Consider the following 17,670-nt stretch of genomic DNA (forward strand, 5'->3'; position numbering starts at 1 on the left):
TCGAGACCAGCCTGGCCAACATGGTGAAACCCTGTCTCTACTAAAAATACAAAAATTAGGCCAGGTGCCGTGGCTCACACCTGTAATCCTAGCACTTTGGGAGGTCAAAGCAGGTGGATCACTTGAGGTCAAAAGTTCGAGACCAGCCTGGCCAACATAGTGAAACCCCGTCTCTACCAAAAAATACAAAAATTAGCTGGGTGTGGTGGCACACGTCTGTAATCCCAGATACTCAGGAGGCTGAGGCAGGAGAATTGCTTGAACCCGGGAGGCAGAGGTTGCACTGAGCTGAGATTGCGCCACTGCACTCCAGCCTAGATGACAGAACGAGACTCCATCTCAAAAAAAAAATAAATAAATAAATAAATATGTTGGGCAATAATGCTGATATGACAGCAAAGTAAATTACATTTGTAGATAATATCCTATGTAGAAAAGAGTCACAGTTCCATTGGTTAGCCAAGACAGACATAGGCTTGGCGCAGTGGCTCACGCCTATAATCCCAGCACTTTAGGAGGCTGAGGAGGGCAGATCACTTGAGGTCAGGAGTTCGAGAAGAGCCTGGCTAACATGGCGAAACCTCATCTCTACTAAAAAATACAAAAATCAGTCGGGCATGGTGGCGTGTGCCTATAGTCCTAGCTACTCGGGAAGCTGAGGCAGGAGAATCGCTTGAACCCGGGAGGCGGACGTTGCAGTGAGCCAACATCATGCCACTGCACTCTAGCCTGGGTCACAGAGCAAGACTCTTTCAATTAAAAAAAAAAAAAAAAAAAAAAAGACAGCTATAAACCTAGTGTAGCCACCATCCAAGATTCCTTGACATTCATTAAGCGAGCTTTAAATTTAAACATTTACTTTTATCTGTTAACTGTAAATTGCCAAGTATCATGGCTGTTTCAAGAACCATGCAGCCTGATAAATCTCCACATTCTGCCAAAGGATCCCTTGAATATTGGCAAACTCCTGTCCAAGGGGGTTGGAAGCAGGCAGTAAATTGGCCCCAAGGAAAAAAACCCAAACCTTTAAATGACTTTCTGCCACAACATGCTATTAAACACATACACAGCCTACTTCAGAGACTCTGAGGATAAGTCAGTTTGAAGTGGTAACTTACTTTTCTGCTGACTGCAATGAGAAGACACTCAGCGGCTCCCAACTGAAGCTCCTGTTCATTCAACAGCAAACACAGTATCTCCAGGAGTTTACAGTTTTCAGCAGTGATGTGACTCATAGACACCCAGTCAATATAGCCTGCTAGAGTATTCAATGCTGCAACTCCTACTCGACAGTTTGCTTGCGCCTACCAGAAAAGAAGTAACTTTGGACCATGAAGTCCTCGGTAACAGGTAAGGAATCTGTGGTTATAACTGAACTCCCATTTTCTAATTCTAAGAAAATTATTTTTTAAGAATATACTCACGTAACAGTCACAGGTAGGGAACACAATCACTTCTCAAACAATGACATTCTCAACATCCATCGATAAGACCATACTGGCATGTGTGGCCATTTTATCTTTTTCACAAAACCCCAAATCTTATCATTTTACTTCCCAAGGCTGGGTGCAGTGGCACACACCTGCAATCCCAGCACTTTGGGAGGCCAAGGTGGGTGAATCAACTGAGCCCAGGAGTTAAACACCAGCCTGGGCAACATGGCAAAACTAGTGTCTACCAAAAAAAAAAAAAAAAAAAAAACCCAAACCAAAAAAATACAAAAATTAGCCAGGCATGATGGTGTGCATCTATAGTCCCAGCTACTCATGAGGTTGAGGTAAGGCTCACTTGAAGCCTGGAGGCTGAAGCTGCAGTGAGCCACGTTTGCATCACTGTACTCTAGCCTGGGTGACAAAGTAAGACCCTGTGTCAAAAAAAAAAAAAAAAAAAAAGTAAGTTTTTTTTTTTTTTTTTACTTCCCTTCAACCATAGCTCAGTGATCAAAAACAGAACAAAGGACAGGCTGGGCGTGGTGGCTCACACCTGTAATCCCAGCACTTTGGGAAGTTGAGGAGGGCGGATGATGAGGTCAGGAGATTGAGACTATCCTAGCTAACACGGTGAAACCCCGTCTCTACTAAAAATACAAAAAATTAGCCGGGCGCGGTGGCAGGCACCTGTAGTCCCAGCTACTCGGGAGGCGAGGCAGGAGAATGGCGTGAACCCAGGAGGCGGAGCTTGCAGTGAGCCGAGATCGCGCCACTGCACTCCAGCCTGGGCAAGTGAGCGAGACTCCGTCTCAAAAACAAAAACAAAAACAAACAAACAAAAAAAACGACAGATGCAGTGGCCCACAATCACTTCGGGAGGTCGAGGTTGGAGGATCACTTGAAGCCAGGAGTTTGACACCAGCCTAGGCAACACACTGAGACCCTGTTTCTATAGAAAGTATTAGCTGGGCATGGTGGTGTGCACCTATATTCCCAGCTACTCATGAAGTTGAGGCGAGAGGATCACTTGAGCTGGGGAGGTCATGGCTGCAGTGAGCTGAGACCACACAACTGCACTCCAGCCTGGGCAACAGTAAGACCTGTCTCCAAAACAATACAACACAAGCAAGGCTGAGGTCACCATCCACTAGGGGCACGTATCCCCTCACCTGAAAGGTTCAAAGGTCTCCTTCAAACTTTATAAAGAGCTCTTACCTTTGACTCCTGAGAAGTATCTGTCTTCTGAAAGGAAGTATAAAGATCCAGTGTTTTTAATGAGCAAAAGGCCACATAATAACTTTCTACCCCCCACAAATCAATGCCCTTGAATAATGATTCTTAAATATATGCAATTTTTAATTTTGGAAAATAACACAACTTTACTAACCACGCATAACTGATATTCTCCTAGGGAGAACAAGTAAAGTCAGAAGCATAATTAAATGAATACAATTCACGAACATGTATGTATAGCATAAGTATATGAGAACCATGTACTCAAAAATACTGGATGTTGGCCAGGCGTGGTGGCTCACGCCTGTAATCCCAGCAGTCTGGGAGGCCAAGGCAGGTGGATCACCTGAGGTCAGGAGTTTGAGACCAGTCTGGCCAACATGGTGAAACCCCATCTCTACTAAAATTACAAAAATTAGCCAGTGTTCTGGCGCATGCTTGTAATCCCAGCTACTTGGGAAGCTGAGGCAGAAGAATCACTCGAACCCAGGAGGCAAAGGTTGCAGTGATCCAAGATTGCACTACTGCACTCCAGCCTGGGCAACAAAAGTGAAACTCCGTCTCAAAACAAAACAAAACAAAACAAAAAATACATATATATATGACGTTAAATACATCAAAATAGTGGCTATTCAGTGAATATACAAATATGGTTGATTTTTATCCTTATATTTCAAATCCATACAAAGGCACATAATGTTAACTTACAAGCATATAAAATTAGGCCAGGCGCGGTGGCTCACGCCTACAATCCCAGCACTTTGGAAGACCAAGACAGGCGGATTATTTGAGGTCAGGAATTCAAGACCAGCCTGACCAACATGGTGAAACACCATCTCTACTAAAATACAAAAATTAGACGGGCATGGTGGCAGGCACCGGTAATCTCAGCTACCCGGGAGGCTGAGGCAGGAGAATCGCTTGAACCCAGGAGGCGGAGGTTGCAGTGAGCCGAGATTGTGCCACTGCACTCCAGCATGGGTGACAGAGTGAGACTCCCTCTCCAAAAAAAAAAAAAAAAAAAAAAAAAAAATTAGTATTTTCCTAAAGAACTTCTGAAAATAAAATTAAGAATAACACCTAGGGCTGGGCTCGGTGGCTCACACCTATAGTCTCAGCACTTTGGGAGAGCAAGGTGGGTAGACCACCTGAGGTCAGGAGTTTGAGACTAGCCTTGCTAACACAGCGAAACTCCATCTCTACTAAAAATATAAAAATTAGCCAGGTGTGGTGGCACATGCCTGTAATCCCAGGAGGTGGACGCTGCAGTAAGCTGAGATCCCTATCTTTTTTTTTTTTTTTTTTTTTTTAAAAAGGCCAGGTGCCGTGGCTCACGCCTATAATCCCAGCACTTTGGGAGGCCGGCGGATCACGAGGTCAGGAGATCAAGACCTTCCTGGCTAACATAGTGAAACCCCGTCTCTACTAGAAATACAAAAAATCAGCCGGGCCTGGTGGCAGGCACCTGTAGTCCCAGCTACTTGGGAGGCTGAGGCAGGAGAATCGCTTGAACCTGGGAGGCAGAGGTTGCATTGAGCCGAGATCACACCACTGCACTCCAGCCTGGGTGACAGAGCGAGCCTCCGTCTCAAAAAAAAAAAAAAAAAAAAGAAAGAAAGAAAGAAAATGAGCTCCAGTTTTTCTGTAATTTCCTAGTTTTTTATTTTTTTGCTTATAAAATAGGCTTTCATTTTGCTGATCTAGACACCCTAGTTCCTTACTGTAAGATTAATCAAAAACACTCATATTGGAAAATAGAAATGTTATAGGTAGGGGTATCCCTTACCACTTGCTGATACTTGTTTACATTTTCTTGAAGTGTGTTAAGCAGAAAACTGAAGATCCTTTCCATGTTCTGGGTTAATGTTTGCTGGATGTCCCTTCTTCTTTGAGGGGGAAGTGTCTGAAAAGTCACTACATCCTCTGCCAGTCGCAAAAGGATAAACATCACCAATTCTGTCTGTGTTTCCTACACCAATAGAAATAAGCTAGTTAAAAACTAAAATATCTTTTCATTTTATGTATATCCAAAGGCTATTTTCTGTTGCCAAAAAAAAAAAAAAACACAAACAAAATCAAACAACAAACCCTGAAGTTTGTTCCAAGGAAAAGTATACCAAACTGATATAGCTGTGTTTCATACCCCTTGTTTGGAAAGAGTGTCCAATTCTATTAGCATGTCAGGCCAATGCTGTGGCCACTCTCGCTTGATCATTTCCACTACAATTCGAGACAGAGCATCTTTAATATGGTTCTCCTCTTCCAAAATGTTCAACGTTCCCTGAAAAAGAACAAGAGATATTAAGAGATATGCAAGACTGGATACCAGACTTCCAGAAAAAAGCTGGGCTGTAGAGTTGTAAAAAATTTATCAGCAGGCCTACTTTTAAACCAAACAGAACAAATGAACCTGCTCTTCATGCCTGAGTCACTTGTCCTGCATTCTCGCTAATCACTCTTCCGCTTAAAGCTTAAGTGAGGGTTGCATCACCTAATAAAAAGGCTGTCATATCGAGAGCTAGGATGACATCATTATTCTTTACAAAATGAAAAGATTCTCATATTGATTGTTTCAGTTTGCAAAAGGCCAGGCAGGAAGAGTATAGAAATAAGGAGTATAGTGAGTAGCTGGTAAAATGGAAGGGTATGAAGGGGCAAATGAATATTTTACCAATAGTTCTAACACTAGAAGACGCAGAAGTATTAGAAGATCCCATCTCTCATGTCTTTTATTTAAAAAAAACCAAGAAAGAAAAAAGGCTACAATTTCGAACATGTTTAAAGTCATATTCTGTTTTGTGTTTAAAGAGACAGTCATCCAGTCATCACACCTGTAATCTCAGCATTTTGGAAAGCCAAGGTGGGAGGATTGGTTGAGGCCAGGGGTTTGAGACCCGACTAGCCTGGGAAACACAGTGAGACCCTGTCTCTCTAAAAACCAAAAACAAAATTAGCTGGGCATGGTACCACATGCCTATAATCCCAGCTACTTGGGAGGCTAAGGCGAGAAGATCACTTGAGCCCAGGAGTTCGAGGCTGCAGTGAGCTATGATCATGCTAATGCAATCCAGCCGGAGCAACAGAGACTCTGTCTCAAAAAAAAAAAAGTCATATTCTAATACTTGAAACAAATTCATTCTGCATACTTAAAATTCTGCATGTTTTTCATCATTAGTATCACATAGTAGTTGTTTGGAATAAAAGAAAATAAAATAGTGTTTCAATCTAATTTAGATCTAAGAATCTTATTGATTTGTTGAAAATATTTAATCCCCTCTGCCCTGTCTTTATAATTTAAAAAATAGAAGTCAATACATAAGCATGATTAATTAAACCTAGTAAGAGACATATGCTGAATTATGCTTTCTGCTTTTGTTTTGTTTTGTTTTGTTTTTGAGATAGGGTCTTGCTCTGTTGCACAGGCTGGAGTGCCATGGCACCATCACAGCTCACTGCAGCCTGGACCTCTTGGGCTCAGACAATCCTCCCACCTCAGCCTCCTGAGTAGCTGGGCCACAGGCATGCACCACCACGCTCAGCTAATTTTTGCATTTTTGGTAGAGATGGGGTCTCACTGCATTGCCCAAGCTGCTCTTGAATTCTTAGATGCAGGTGATCCTCTTACCTTGGCTTCCCAAAGCGCTAGAATTACAGGTGTGAGTCACTGTGCCTGGCCTGAATTATGATTTCTTGTGCTGTCTGACCTATTTAGAAGCAGTGAATTTTTACACAAACTCCCTATTGAAGAAGTCACGCTTTGCCTAAACTACCTTGGAAACATGTCTCCCAACCACCCATTCCTTACATTTGCAATCAGCTCCATGACACTGTTCTTCAGATACACCTTCTCCAATCGAGACATGCCGTTCCACCGAAACCTGACCACCAAAATGCATAAAGTCAATAGAACCACTTTAGAAGTCTTGTCTTTACAAGAGAATAGCATGGATTTCTACACTTGATTACACTGGAGATTTCATTAAGAAATTATACTTTTGATTTTGTACCCGTCAATGAATGGGCAAAAATGATCTATATTTAACCAAAATACTAACACAAAAATTCTTGGGAAAAGGTTTTATATATGCAGTGGTCCATTAACTGGAATCTGCACAAGATTTGTACCACACGTCAGCTTTTCCTCATGATTTTATTGATGGGCCAAAAGTGAATATACATCTAGGTCAACTGCAACAATGTACTTGCTTTTCAGAAAATGCAATTTTGACATCACTCATTTTCTGTGCTGGCTTACAAAACAATTCTGGAAAAACTATGGCTAAGTCTTAAAGGCTACCTCTTCTGATAGGTGTTGAGGGTAGGACAATCAAGTTAGGATGGGTTTTCAGTTATTCTCATACAATCCTGCTTTGGATGTACCACCCAGAGAAGGCACACAAACTCAGAAAGAGAGAGAGAAAAAAGAAAGCCACAGTGCCTAATCAGAGATTCATTGACCTATACATTGCATTACTCTGAAAAGGCTTCGAGGGCTAATGACATATAGTCAGAGCTCAGTAAGTATTGGCTAAATGGCAGGTAATATTTGTTGAATGGGTAATATGTACCACACACTTTACATGGATGAAGAAACTGAAGAAAAGAAAGGTTAAATCTTGAATGAGAGCTCCTGTGAGGTTCTGATAACATCTAGGGGATCATTCCTCTCTTCTTGGAGATTGCTCTTCTCTACTCACCTAAACAGCACCTCTATAGGTTATATAAGATATAAAGATCTGTTCTCTCAGACTTCAGTGGTAATGTCCAAGAGCTCCTTACTTGACAACGTGTTCCAGGATCTGAAGGCCAAAATGTCTGACGATGGCAATTTGTGTTTTCTCAGCCAACCTCAAGCCACAGGGGACACAGATAGGACACTTTTCTTTAAACTCTTCACAAAACTGAAAGAAGAAAAGTTAGTGTTTCCTTTTGAGGGCTGAGAGAATAGGGACTAAAAGAATTTCATCTTAAGAAACTCCAACCAGGGCCGGGTACGGTGGCTCACACCTGTCCCAGCACTCTGGGAGGCTGAGATGGGTGGACTACTTGAGTCTAGGAGTTTGAGACTAGCCTAGGCAACATGGCGAAACCCCATCTCTACTAAATATATATATATATATGTTTTTTTTTTTTTGAGACGGAGTCTCACTCTGTCGCCCAGGCTGGAGTGCAATGGCATGATCTCGGCTCACTGCAACCTCTGCCTCCCAGGTTCAAGCAGTTCTCCTGCCTCGGCCTCCTGAGCCCAAGTAGCTGGGACTACAAGTGTACGCCACCACACCCAGCTAATTTTTGTACTTTTAGTAGAAACAGGGTTTCATCATGTTGACCAGGCTGGTCTTGAACTCCTGACCTCAGGTGACCCACCTGCCTTGGCCTCCCAAAGTGCTGGGATTACAGGCGTGAGCCACTGCGCCCGGCCCACTAAAAATATTTTTTAAAATTAGCCGGGCATGGTGGCAGGTGCCTGTAATCCCAGCTACTCAGGAGGCTGAAGTGGTAGGAGAATCACTTGAGCTCGAGAAATCAAGGCTGAAGTGAGCCGAGATCTCACCACTGCACGCCAGCCTGGACAACCAGAGTGAGACCCTATCTCAAAAAGAAACTCCAACCTAAGCTATATGTTTAAAGTTGCAAAACCTAGATCAATATTATATGGATCTCCAAGCACAGTTGCTTTTAAAATGTATATTTAATATAAAAATAAAAATATAAAATATATAAAAGTTATATATATATATATAACATTTCCTCCAAGTGGTGTTCACTCTATTTTATATGTACATATTATATATATATGATGAATAAAGAACTGATAAACATTCCTTCCAGCGTGATGGTTCCAGATTTTTTCCATGCGACGGCCAACAGTAGCCCTACTAGTGTTGGAAAAAAATGGACACAAAGGAATAAGAAATTATTTGTTAGAGACATCCCCCTGACGTACATAGGGGTGAAATAACAATTTCTAGGGTTTCTTTTAAAAACCTTCGAGGCAGGGAGAGAGGATAGGCGGTGGAAAAAGTAAATGCGGTAAAATCTTTAATTGCTGAATTTAGGTGACAGGAACATGCAGAATCACTGTCGTATTCTCTCCACTTTTGTGTCTATTTTAAATATTAATAATAAAAACCAAACTAATAGAACCCAATTGTTTCTGATTCCAAACCCTGTGGCATACATCTACATATTGTAACATTTCCTCCAAGTGGTGGTCACTCTCTTTTTTGAAGTTAACATCACTTAAAAAATGTACAGCACAAGTATTTTCTTCTAAATGGCCATTTCTCACAGCCCACACACGTTGTTTTATGGGCAAGTAAGCTTGAATTGTATTAACACCCCCAAACTGCAACATAAGTCAGTCCCAAGAGGAGAGCATTCGGGTCTCAAGCAAACTACTTTCAGGAAACCAAAGTGCCCTTGTTAAAATGCAAAGTAAGTGGTAGAAGTTATCTTTGCGCAAAATAGCCTAAAAATATTACACTCAAAAACATGGGAGAAGTAGGGGTGCGAGAATTTCCCCGGAAAATGTCCAAGACACAAACGAAAGTTAGCGAGAGATGTTAAAGGATATAAGCATAAGGGTACTAGAGGGGCTGGAGCTCGGTCAGGGCCAGGGGAGTGGGCCAGCAGGAAAACGTTTAGTGCAGGGGAGACCATAAAGAACGAAGCTGGTGTTGGGGGCGGGATCTACACGTGCGCCTCGGGAAGGCGAGGGGATGTCGGGCTTGGGGAATGAAAATGGGCGAGGGTCGTGTTGCGGACAAGAGTGCACAGAAGCGAGAAAAGGGGGAGGAGAGGGCTGTGGGAAGCTGCGCCGAGATGAGAAGCAGCATAGGGACCGGAGTGTCCCAGGCAAAGGACAGGAGCGGCGAGTAGAGAAGGCGGCGGTTTGGGAGAGGCGCGGAGGGCCGCGAGGGGAAGGTCCCGGGGAGTTGGGAAAGGAGGTCCAGGGGCCGCGTGGGCGGGAGACTACCCCAGTTACAGGCGGCGCCGGAGCTGCTGGGGCTGGGAGAGGGTGTAGGGACCGGTCCAGGACGCCAGGACCCCGGCTACCTTGAGGGCTTCCAGCCGGTAGCGCTGGGTGGAGTTGGGGTCCATCATGACCGTCACCGCTTTCACCAGCTGCTCGCACAGCGCGTTTACTTGATCCATCGCCATGCCTAGCGCCAGGCGCCGAGAGCGCACACCACTGCAGTCCCGGGACCACGAGGCACGACAGCTCCCTCGACGAGACCACCCGTTGGTACCGGGCCGCGGCGGGCAGGCGGGGGTGGGAAGCTGGAGGAGGAGCGTGAGCAGCAGCTCGCGCTGGGAAGAAGCCGGCGCTGCGCACGCGCCCGGCCCGCCACTGCGCACGCGCCCGCGGAAGTGGCGGCTCCCGTGTGAAGGTTGAGCCTAGGTGGGCGGGGCGGGAGGCGGAAGGGCCGCGGTGCGCAGCCGCGTCAACGGCCCTTCGCAGCGGGCGCGCTGTCAGACCTCAGTCTGGCGGCTTCATTGCTGGGCGCGCCGCTTTCGGCTGATCCCTGCTGGGGACGGTTGCCCGGGCAGGATCCTTTACGATCCCTTCTCGGTTTCTCCGTCGTCACAGGGAATAAATCTCGCTCGAAACTCACTGGACCGCTCCCAGAAAGGCGAAAAGATATTCAGGAGCCCTTCCATTTTCCTTCCAGTAGGCACCGAACCCAGCATTTTCGGCAACCGCTGCTGGCAGTTTTGCCAGGTGTTTGTTACCTTGGTAAGAAAATTTAGAACCGTTCGCTGTCACTGTGTTCAGACTTTCTATGTTGCCTTGGCTATTAGTTTTATAATGTAGCAGTGACTGGGCCAAGGTTGCGTGAAATATAAATCATGCTAACAGGGATAAGGCCCTGGTACTGTCTTCTAAGATTTTTCTTGTAGAAAAAAGTATGTTTTTCCCTGTAGTTGTTAAACCTCTCTCTTGGAATTACTTTCCTGGATGTATTACCTGGTGGGCACTAAACTTGTTTTGTGCGGATTGGGGTAACTCGAGATGTTTAAAGGGAATAATTGCAATCAGTGAAGGTTTGTGCAGTTTTGATAATTGGCCAAGTGCTATGTATAAGATTTCAAAGTAGTGTAATCCTTATCCAAAAGCATGGCTTGGGCAGAAAGTCTTCTTCATTTTCCATCTTTATAAAGCTCTTGGCCGGGCGCGGTGGCTCACGCCTGTAATCCCAGCACTTTGGGAGGCGGAGGCGGGCGGATCACCTGAGGTCAGGAGTTCGAGACCAGCCTCACCAACATGGTGAAATCCCGTCTCTACTAAAAATACAAAAATTATGTTTGCATTTTTAGTATTTTTATACAGGCGTGGCGGCGCGCGCCTGTAATCCCAGCTACTCGGGAGGCTGAGGTGGGAGAATCGCTTGAACCCGGGAGGCGGAGGTTCAGTGAGCCGAGATCGCGCCTTTGCACTCCAGCCTGGGCGACAGAGCGAAACTCCGTCTCAAAAATAAATAAATAAAGCTCTTGCTTTCTCCAGTAAATACATAAACGGAAAACCTCAACAGCTTTATTATCTGTTAAAGTCTGTATGTCTGTTTTTGTGATTGTGTGCTTAGTAAATTGTGTGCTGAACATAAATCACTGCTTCCTATTCTTGCTCCACTTCTGGTATTTGGATCTAATATGGTGCTTAGCCTGTGTTTTTTTGTGTTACAATACTATTTGTTGGCTCAGTCTGTTCCAGTACTACTGAAAAGCCACTTTAAAGTAGAGGGATTTCTGGCATGTTATAGTTTTAACTTGTAAATGTTTAAAGTATCACGTTCTGCCTGTTTTAGGCGTGGTCGATTGGAATTTATAAGGAATTAATGCTTTGACTGCTCTGATTTTAATTATTTTTCTTTCCACTCACCTTCCTGCTTTGCAGTTGTAAGACACGTTTTTTTTTTTTCAAGGTGAATGTTAGTTTTTGAAAAACTTTTTTTAGAATACAGTTGGGTGCTCACTCAACTGTATAACCTGTGTTTCTCATATTTAAATCATGGATTGCTGGTGTTTCGATTGTCTTATTTAGGTCTTGGCTCCCAAACTGCTGCATGTTGGAATTACCTGGAGAGCTTTTAAAAATCCCCGGCCTGGCGCGGTGGCACACGCCTGTAATCCCAGCACTTTGGGAGGCCGAGGCGGGCGGATCACGAGGTCAGGAGATCGAGACCATCCTGGCTAACACGGTGAAACCCCGTCTCTACTAAAAATACAAAAAATTAGCCGGGCAGGGTGGCACGCGCCTGTAGTCCCAGCTAATGGGGAGGCTGAGGCAGAGGAATCACTTGAAACCGGGAGATTCAGGTTGCGGTGAGCTGAGATCTCACCACTGCACTCCAGCCTGGGTGACAGACCGAGACTCTGTCTAGAAAAAAAAAAAAATCCCCATGCTAGGCCGAGCGCGGTGGCTCACGCCTGTAATCCCAGCACTTTGGGAGGCCGAGGTGGGTGGATCGCCTAAGGTCAGGAGTTAGAGACTAACCTGGCCAACATGGTGAAACCCAGTCTCTACTCAAAATACAAAAATTAGCCGAGCGTGGTGGCGTGCGCCTGTAATCACAGCTACTCAGGAGGCTGAGGCAGGAGACTCGCTTGAACCCGGGAGGCGGAGGTTGCAGTGAGCCGAGACTGTGCCATTGCACTCCAGCCTGCGCAACGAGAACGAAACTCTATCTCAAAAACAACAACAACAACAACAAAAAACTCATGCCCGGGTCATACCCATACCAATTAAGTTAGTATATATAGTTCTGGAAGTCAAATATCGATAGTATTTAAAGCAGCCTGGCCGGGGGACAAGAGCGAGACTTTGTCTCAAAAAAAAAAAAAAGTGTCATGGTCATGAAAAACAAGGAACAACCGAGGAAATGCCACAGATTGGGGGGCAGTAAAGTATGTAGTTAATAATATGCCAATGTTCATTTTTAAATTTTGATAATTGTGTTAAGTAAGATGTTAACATCAGGAAACTGGGAGTAGGAGAACTCTACCGTTTTTGCAATTTTCTGTAAGTCTAAAAGTATTTCAGAGTAAAAGGTTGACATTTTTCATGAATGCTATGATGTTATATATTATTTTCTCCTCTTTTCTCTGAATTTATACTTGAGATTTGTCTGTCAACTGATTCCGTATTGGTTCTCTTCCCCTGGTGATGTGCATTTTAATTTCCATTTCCCCATGACTAATGATGGTGAGCCTATTTTTATGTGCCAATTGGCTATGTTTGTATTTTGTGGTTAGTTCTTTTAAGGATAAGTATTTTTAAAGCTTTTAATACCTATTGCCTTCATAAAATTGTACTAATTTATTCTTATGCCAGCAGTAGAGGTTGAGTATCTGTGATATTGTGATATATGTATGTTAGTTTTGTCCACGGTTCCTAGCTCATAACTCCCCTAGCTTTCGTTATAATGTTGGAGCTCTTGCAGCAAGCCTCAGAAAACAGAATCTCTCTCTGGCCTTCTGCCCTCCTTTCACCTGCCCAAAGCAGGACTCTAATCTTCCCCTGCCTTTCTGATTATGGGTCATAAGACTTTCATTTCTGAAGAGTTCCTACCCCATACCCTGGAGAAAGGAATGCTACCCAGAGAGGCCAGGAAGAATCTGGACAGGCCTTGCTGGGTTTCCCCAGTCTATTAGTATTAGATCATATCTTTTTTGTCCAGTCACATTTCTACACGGGTGTCAGTCACGCCTATCCAATGAAGTCTCCATAAAAGGCCCAAGAGGAGAGGGTTCGAAGAGCTGCTGGATAGGAACAAAAGGAGGTTCCTGGAGAGTGGTGTTCCCAGGGAGGGCATGCCTTGCCATGTGTATCTCTTCATCTGTATATCCTTTATAATAAACTAGTAAATTTGATTACCTGAGTTCTGTGAGCCACTCTGGCAAATTAACTGAACCCAAAGAGGGGCTCATGAGATTCCCAATTTATATCCAGTCAGTTAGAAGCACAGGTAAAACAACCTGTGGCTTGTGATTGGCATCAGAAGTAGGGGGCAGTCTTGTGGGACTGAGCCATCAACCTGTGAGATCTGACGCTTTCTCCAGGTAAACAATGTCAGACTCGAATTGGAGGATACCCGCTTGGTGTCTGCTGCAGAATTGATTGCTTGTTTGTTGGTGGGGAGAAATCCTCACACATTTGGTCACAGAAGTCTACCTTATTGATTGTTGTTGAGTGAAAGAATCTTAAAAACTGTTTTTTCCACTCAGGGTATCCCTAATCTGAAATTTGAAATCTTCCAAAATACAAAAAATGTTTTGCACCAACACAGCATTCAAAGGAAATGTTTATTAGAGCATTATAGGTTTAGGATTTTTGGATTACGGATGCTTAACTGGTGATTATAATGCAAATATTGCAAAATTTGAAAAAAATGCAAAATCTCAAGCACTTTGGATCCCAGCCATTTCAGATAAGGGATACTCAACCTGTATATTTAAATGCCTATTTCATTCTTGTTAGTTTCCATGCTCCCATGCTCATGGTAACTCATCAGTGAAAGAATGGAATTACAGTTTTCCCTGGCATTTTGGATTAGGTGTTTTTCTAACTGTCCATAAAATGTCGTGTTACAGAAAAATGGCTACGGGACAGGATCGAGTGGTTGCTCTCGTGGACATGGACTGTTTTTTTGTTCAAGTGGAGCAGCGGCAAAATCCTCATTTGAGGAATAAACCTTGTGCAGTTGTACAGTACAAATCATGGAAGGGTGGTGGGTATGTATCATTGTTATTGTCACAACTATTCAATGGTAACACAGTGGCACTGTGGCAGGTCCTTTGTTGTGGTGGTGGTGGTGGTGACAGGGCCTTTCTCTGTTGTCCCATCCAGAGTGCAGTGGCACCATCAGCTCACAGCAGCTTTGACCTGGGCTCAAGTGATCATCCCTCTTCAGTCTCCCAAGTAGTTAGAACTACAGGAGCGCCCCACCATGCCAAGCTGATTTTATTTTTTGGCGGGTGGGTAGAGATGGGGATTGGTTGGGGGGGCAGGGCTCACTATATTGCCCAAGCAGGTCTTGAACTCCCAGCCTCAAGCAGTCCTTCTGCCTTGGCCTCCCAAAGTACAGGAATTGCCAGCATGAGCCGCTGTGCCTGGCCCTATTTTTGAGATTTCTGAACTGCTTTGTTTTGGATTGAATGATGGCATCTGTGGTCAAAAAGTTTCTAATATGTTTATAGATTACTTGTGTTAAATGTTACTTGTTTTTGCTTGTGTCATATAATATGTTTTCTGTTTCCTTTTTTTTCTAACCTTAGAATAATTGCAGTGAGTTATGAAGCTCGTGCATTTGGAGTCACTAGAAGTATGTGGGCAGATGATGCTAAGAAGTTATGTCCAGATCTTCTACTGGCACAAGTTCGTGAGTCCCGTGGGAAAGCTAACCTCACCAAGTAAGAAAAAAACATTATTTAAGGAGACATAAAGGAGTCGAAAATAATACTCCATGAGGCTAGGAACTGGTGTTTTGAATTTGTTCCATGTAAATAACACCTGAAAAAATTCTTTTTGGTTAGCCATCTTGTCTCTGAAATGAAAAACAGATTTTAATATTGTGTTTTGGGGACAGTTCAAAACCATTATACCATATAAGAGTTGCTGCCTTTGATATCTATTCAGTTCCTTAATTGTTCAAAATTGGTTGTTAAATTCAGACTTAATACCAATTCCCATGTTCTCCATCCAAAAATCTAAAGTATTTGAGAAATTGACTGTGAAACTGAGAATTTTTCCAGGAAAGGCTGAGTCAAACTGACATTGTAGTACAATATTAGGAATTAGTTGCTATAATTGAACAATATCAAGGGAGATTTCTCTGTTTTTAGATTAAGCTATCTCTCCGCAAATATTAGAAGTTTCGCCTTGGAATGGGGGATATGAATCAGCATAGCTAAGTCAGAGGTAGGCACAAACCCCAGCCTTTAATCCTAACAGCTAATATGTATTAAACATATTATCACATGCCAGGCACAGTGTTAAGCTCTCTATAGGCAATATCTCTATTAAATCTGACATTGTTATAAGGTAGGTACTAATATTACTCCCCCTTCACAGATAAGGAATCAAGTTCAGAGAAGTTAAATAATTTAAGTTAGGCTGGGGGTGGTGGCTCATGCCTGTAATCCTAGCATTTAGGGAGGCTGAGGCGGGCAGATCACTTGAGTCCAGGAGACCAGCCTGGGCAACATAGGGACCAGCCTGGGCAACATGGGGAAACCCCATCTCTAACAGAAAATACAGAAATTAGCCAGGCATGGTGGCACACACTTGCAGTCCCGGCTACTCGGGAAGCTGAGTTGAGAGGATTGCTTGAGCCTGGGAGGCAGAGGTTGCAGTGGGCCCAGATCACATCACTGCACTCCGGTCTGGGTGGCAGAGTGAGACCCTGTCTCAAGAAAGAGAAAAGTTCAGACAGCTAAGTGAAAGACTGAGGATTCACATCTGTTTTTTAAGATTCTAGTATCTATGTTCTCAAGGTACACTATACTATGTGTTGTGGTATAGGAATCATGCTTTGACTTAGGACCTGACATACTTCTGAATTCTAATTCTAATTCTATGAATTAGAAGTCTAAAGGTAGAGTGGCATACAGACCCACATTGGAATTATTGCTAGAAAAGAAGATAGACTTGACTGAAGATTAAGTTTTCCAAATACTCTTAAAAATACCTTGCAGTGATTTGCTCAAGAGGCTGTGAGGAAGCACTGAAATAGAGTATTGTTTTAGAAAAACTCAAACTATGGTTTTCCTCTCCCTTCACACCACAAGAACAATCAACACAGAAGACATCTGTGACCAAAGGTGTGGAGGTATTTCCCCACACACCAATCAGCAGACAGCAGCTGCATGTCCTCCCAGTCAATTCCAACTCTGTCTACCTGGAGATGGCATCAGATTCCACATGCTGAGGGCTCAATACCACAAGAACACCCCCTCCTTCCTTTCCATCACAAGTCCAGGCCTTTAGAACGTCTGAACAGCTGGCTTTAAGTTGGGGTTCCTGCAGCCCCCTCTTCGGATTTGATTAATTTGCTGAAGCGACTCACAGAACTCAGGAGAACACTTACTTATGTTTATTATAAGGGATATTACGAAGGATACAGATAGGTTGGGCATGGTGGCTCACGCCTGTAATCCTAGCACTTTGGGAGGCTGAGACAGAAGGATTGCTTGAGCTCAGGAGTTTGAGACCAGCCTGGGCAACATAGTAAGACCTCATCTCTACCAAAATTAAAACAAAAACAAAAACAAAAAAATTTAGCTAGACATGGTGTTGTGCAGCTCTAGTCCCAGCTACTCAGGAAGCTGAGGTGGGAGGATCGCTTGAGCCCAGGAGATTGTGGTTGCAGAGAGTCATGATCAAACCACTGCATGCAGCCTGGGCAACAGTGAGATCCTGTCAAAAAGAAGATGAAGATGAAGAGATGTATAGAGCAAGGCATGTGAGAAGGGGTGCGGAGCTTTCATGCCCTCCCTGGGTGAGCCACCCTCCAGGAATCTCTACTATTACAGCTATTTGGAACCTCTCCGGACCCTGTCCTCTTGGGTTTTTAGGGAGGCTCCGTTATGTACTCATGACTGATTAAACCATTGGCTATGGGTGATCAACTTGACCTGCAGCACCTCTCTTCCTCTCCCCTCCCCAGAAGTTGAGGGGGTGGGGCCAAAAGTCCCAACCCTCTAATTATGCCGTGGTCTTTTTGGTGACCTGCCCTATCCTGAAGCTATTAGTTAACATTAGCATACAAAAAGACAAAACTTGGATGATTCCAAAGATTTTTGGGATTGTATGCCAGGAAACTGGGATGAAGACCAAATATATATTTCACAATATTATAAGTATCCTTTTCTGGCTGTGTGTGTGAGTATATTGCTCTTTCTTTTCTTTTTTTTCTTTCTTTTTTTTTTTTTTTTTTTTTGTGGGTGGGGGACAGAGTTTCACTCTTGTTGCCCAGGCTAGGGTGCAATAGTGGCATCTCGCCTC

General features: G+C 43.8%; 2 protein-coding genes across 3 annotated transcripts in view; one reads left to right on the forward strand and one right to left on the reverse strand.

The window, feature by feature from the left end:
- The window catches only part of XPO5 (exportin 5), a 53,893-nt gene extending 43,848 nt beyond the window's left edge, over nucleotides 1–10,045 (reverse strand). Inside the window, exons 1-7 of the mRNA XM_031011991.2 lie at nucleotides 9,723–10,045; nucleotides 7,443–7,564; nucleotides 6,469–6,541; nucleotides 4,807–4,944; nucleotides 4,450–4,632; nucleotides 2,646–2,672; nucleotides 1,119–1,304 (exon numbers count right to left, since the gene is read on the reverse strand). Of these exons, the coding sequence (XP_030867851.1) occupies nucleotides 1,119–1,304; nucleotides 2,646–2,672; nucleotides 4,450–4,632; nucleotides 4,807–4,944; nucleotides 6,469–6,541; nucleotides 7,443–7,564; nucleotides 9,723–9,827 (834 nt within the window). The 5' untranslated portion in view covers nucleotides 9,828–10,045. The remainder of the gene's footprint in view (nucleotides 1–1,118; nucleotides 1,305–2,645; nucleotides 2,673–4,449; nucleotides 4,633–4,806; nucleotides 4,945–6,468; nucleotides 6,542–7,442; nucleotides 7,565–9,722) is intronic.
- A 4-nt stretch (nucleotides 10,046–10,049) lies between these two features.
- The window catches only part of POLH (DNA polymerase eta), a 44,464-nt gene continuing 36,843 nt past the window's right edge, over nucleotides 10,050–17,670 (forward strand). Inside the window, exons 1-3 of one of the 2 annotated variants that reach the window (XM_031011992.3) lie at nucleotides 10,050–10,404; nucleotides 14,259–14,399; nucleotides 14,943–15,077. In XM_031011992.3, the coding sequence (XP_030867852.1) occupies nucleotides 14,263–14,399; nucleotides 14,943–15,077 (272 nt within the window). In that variant the 5' untranslated portion in view covers nucleotides 10,050–10,404; nucleotides 14,259–14,262. Of the gene's footprint in view, nucleotides 10,405–14,258; nucleotides 14,400–14,942; nucleotides 15,078–17,670 lie in introns of those variants that run through there. The other variant, XM_055389704.2, reaches the window with a different exon arrangement.

This window comes from Gorilla gorilla, chromosome 5 (genome assembly GCF_029281585.2).
Source record: "Gorilla gorilla gorilla isolate KB3781 chromosome 5, NHGRI_mGorGor1-v2.1_pri, whole genome shotgun sequence".
Classification (NCBI taxonomy): domain Eukaryota; kingdom Metazoa; phylum Chordata; class Mammalia; order Primates; family Hominidae; genus Gorilla; species Gorilla gorilla.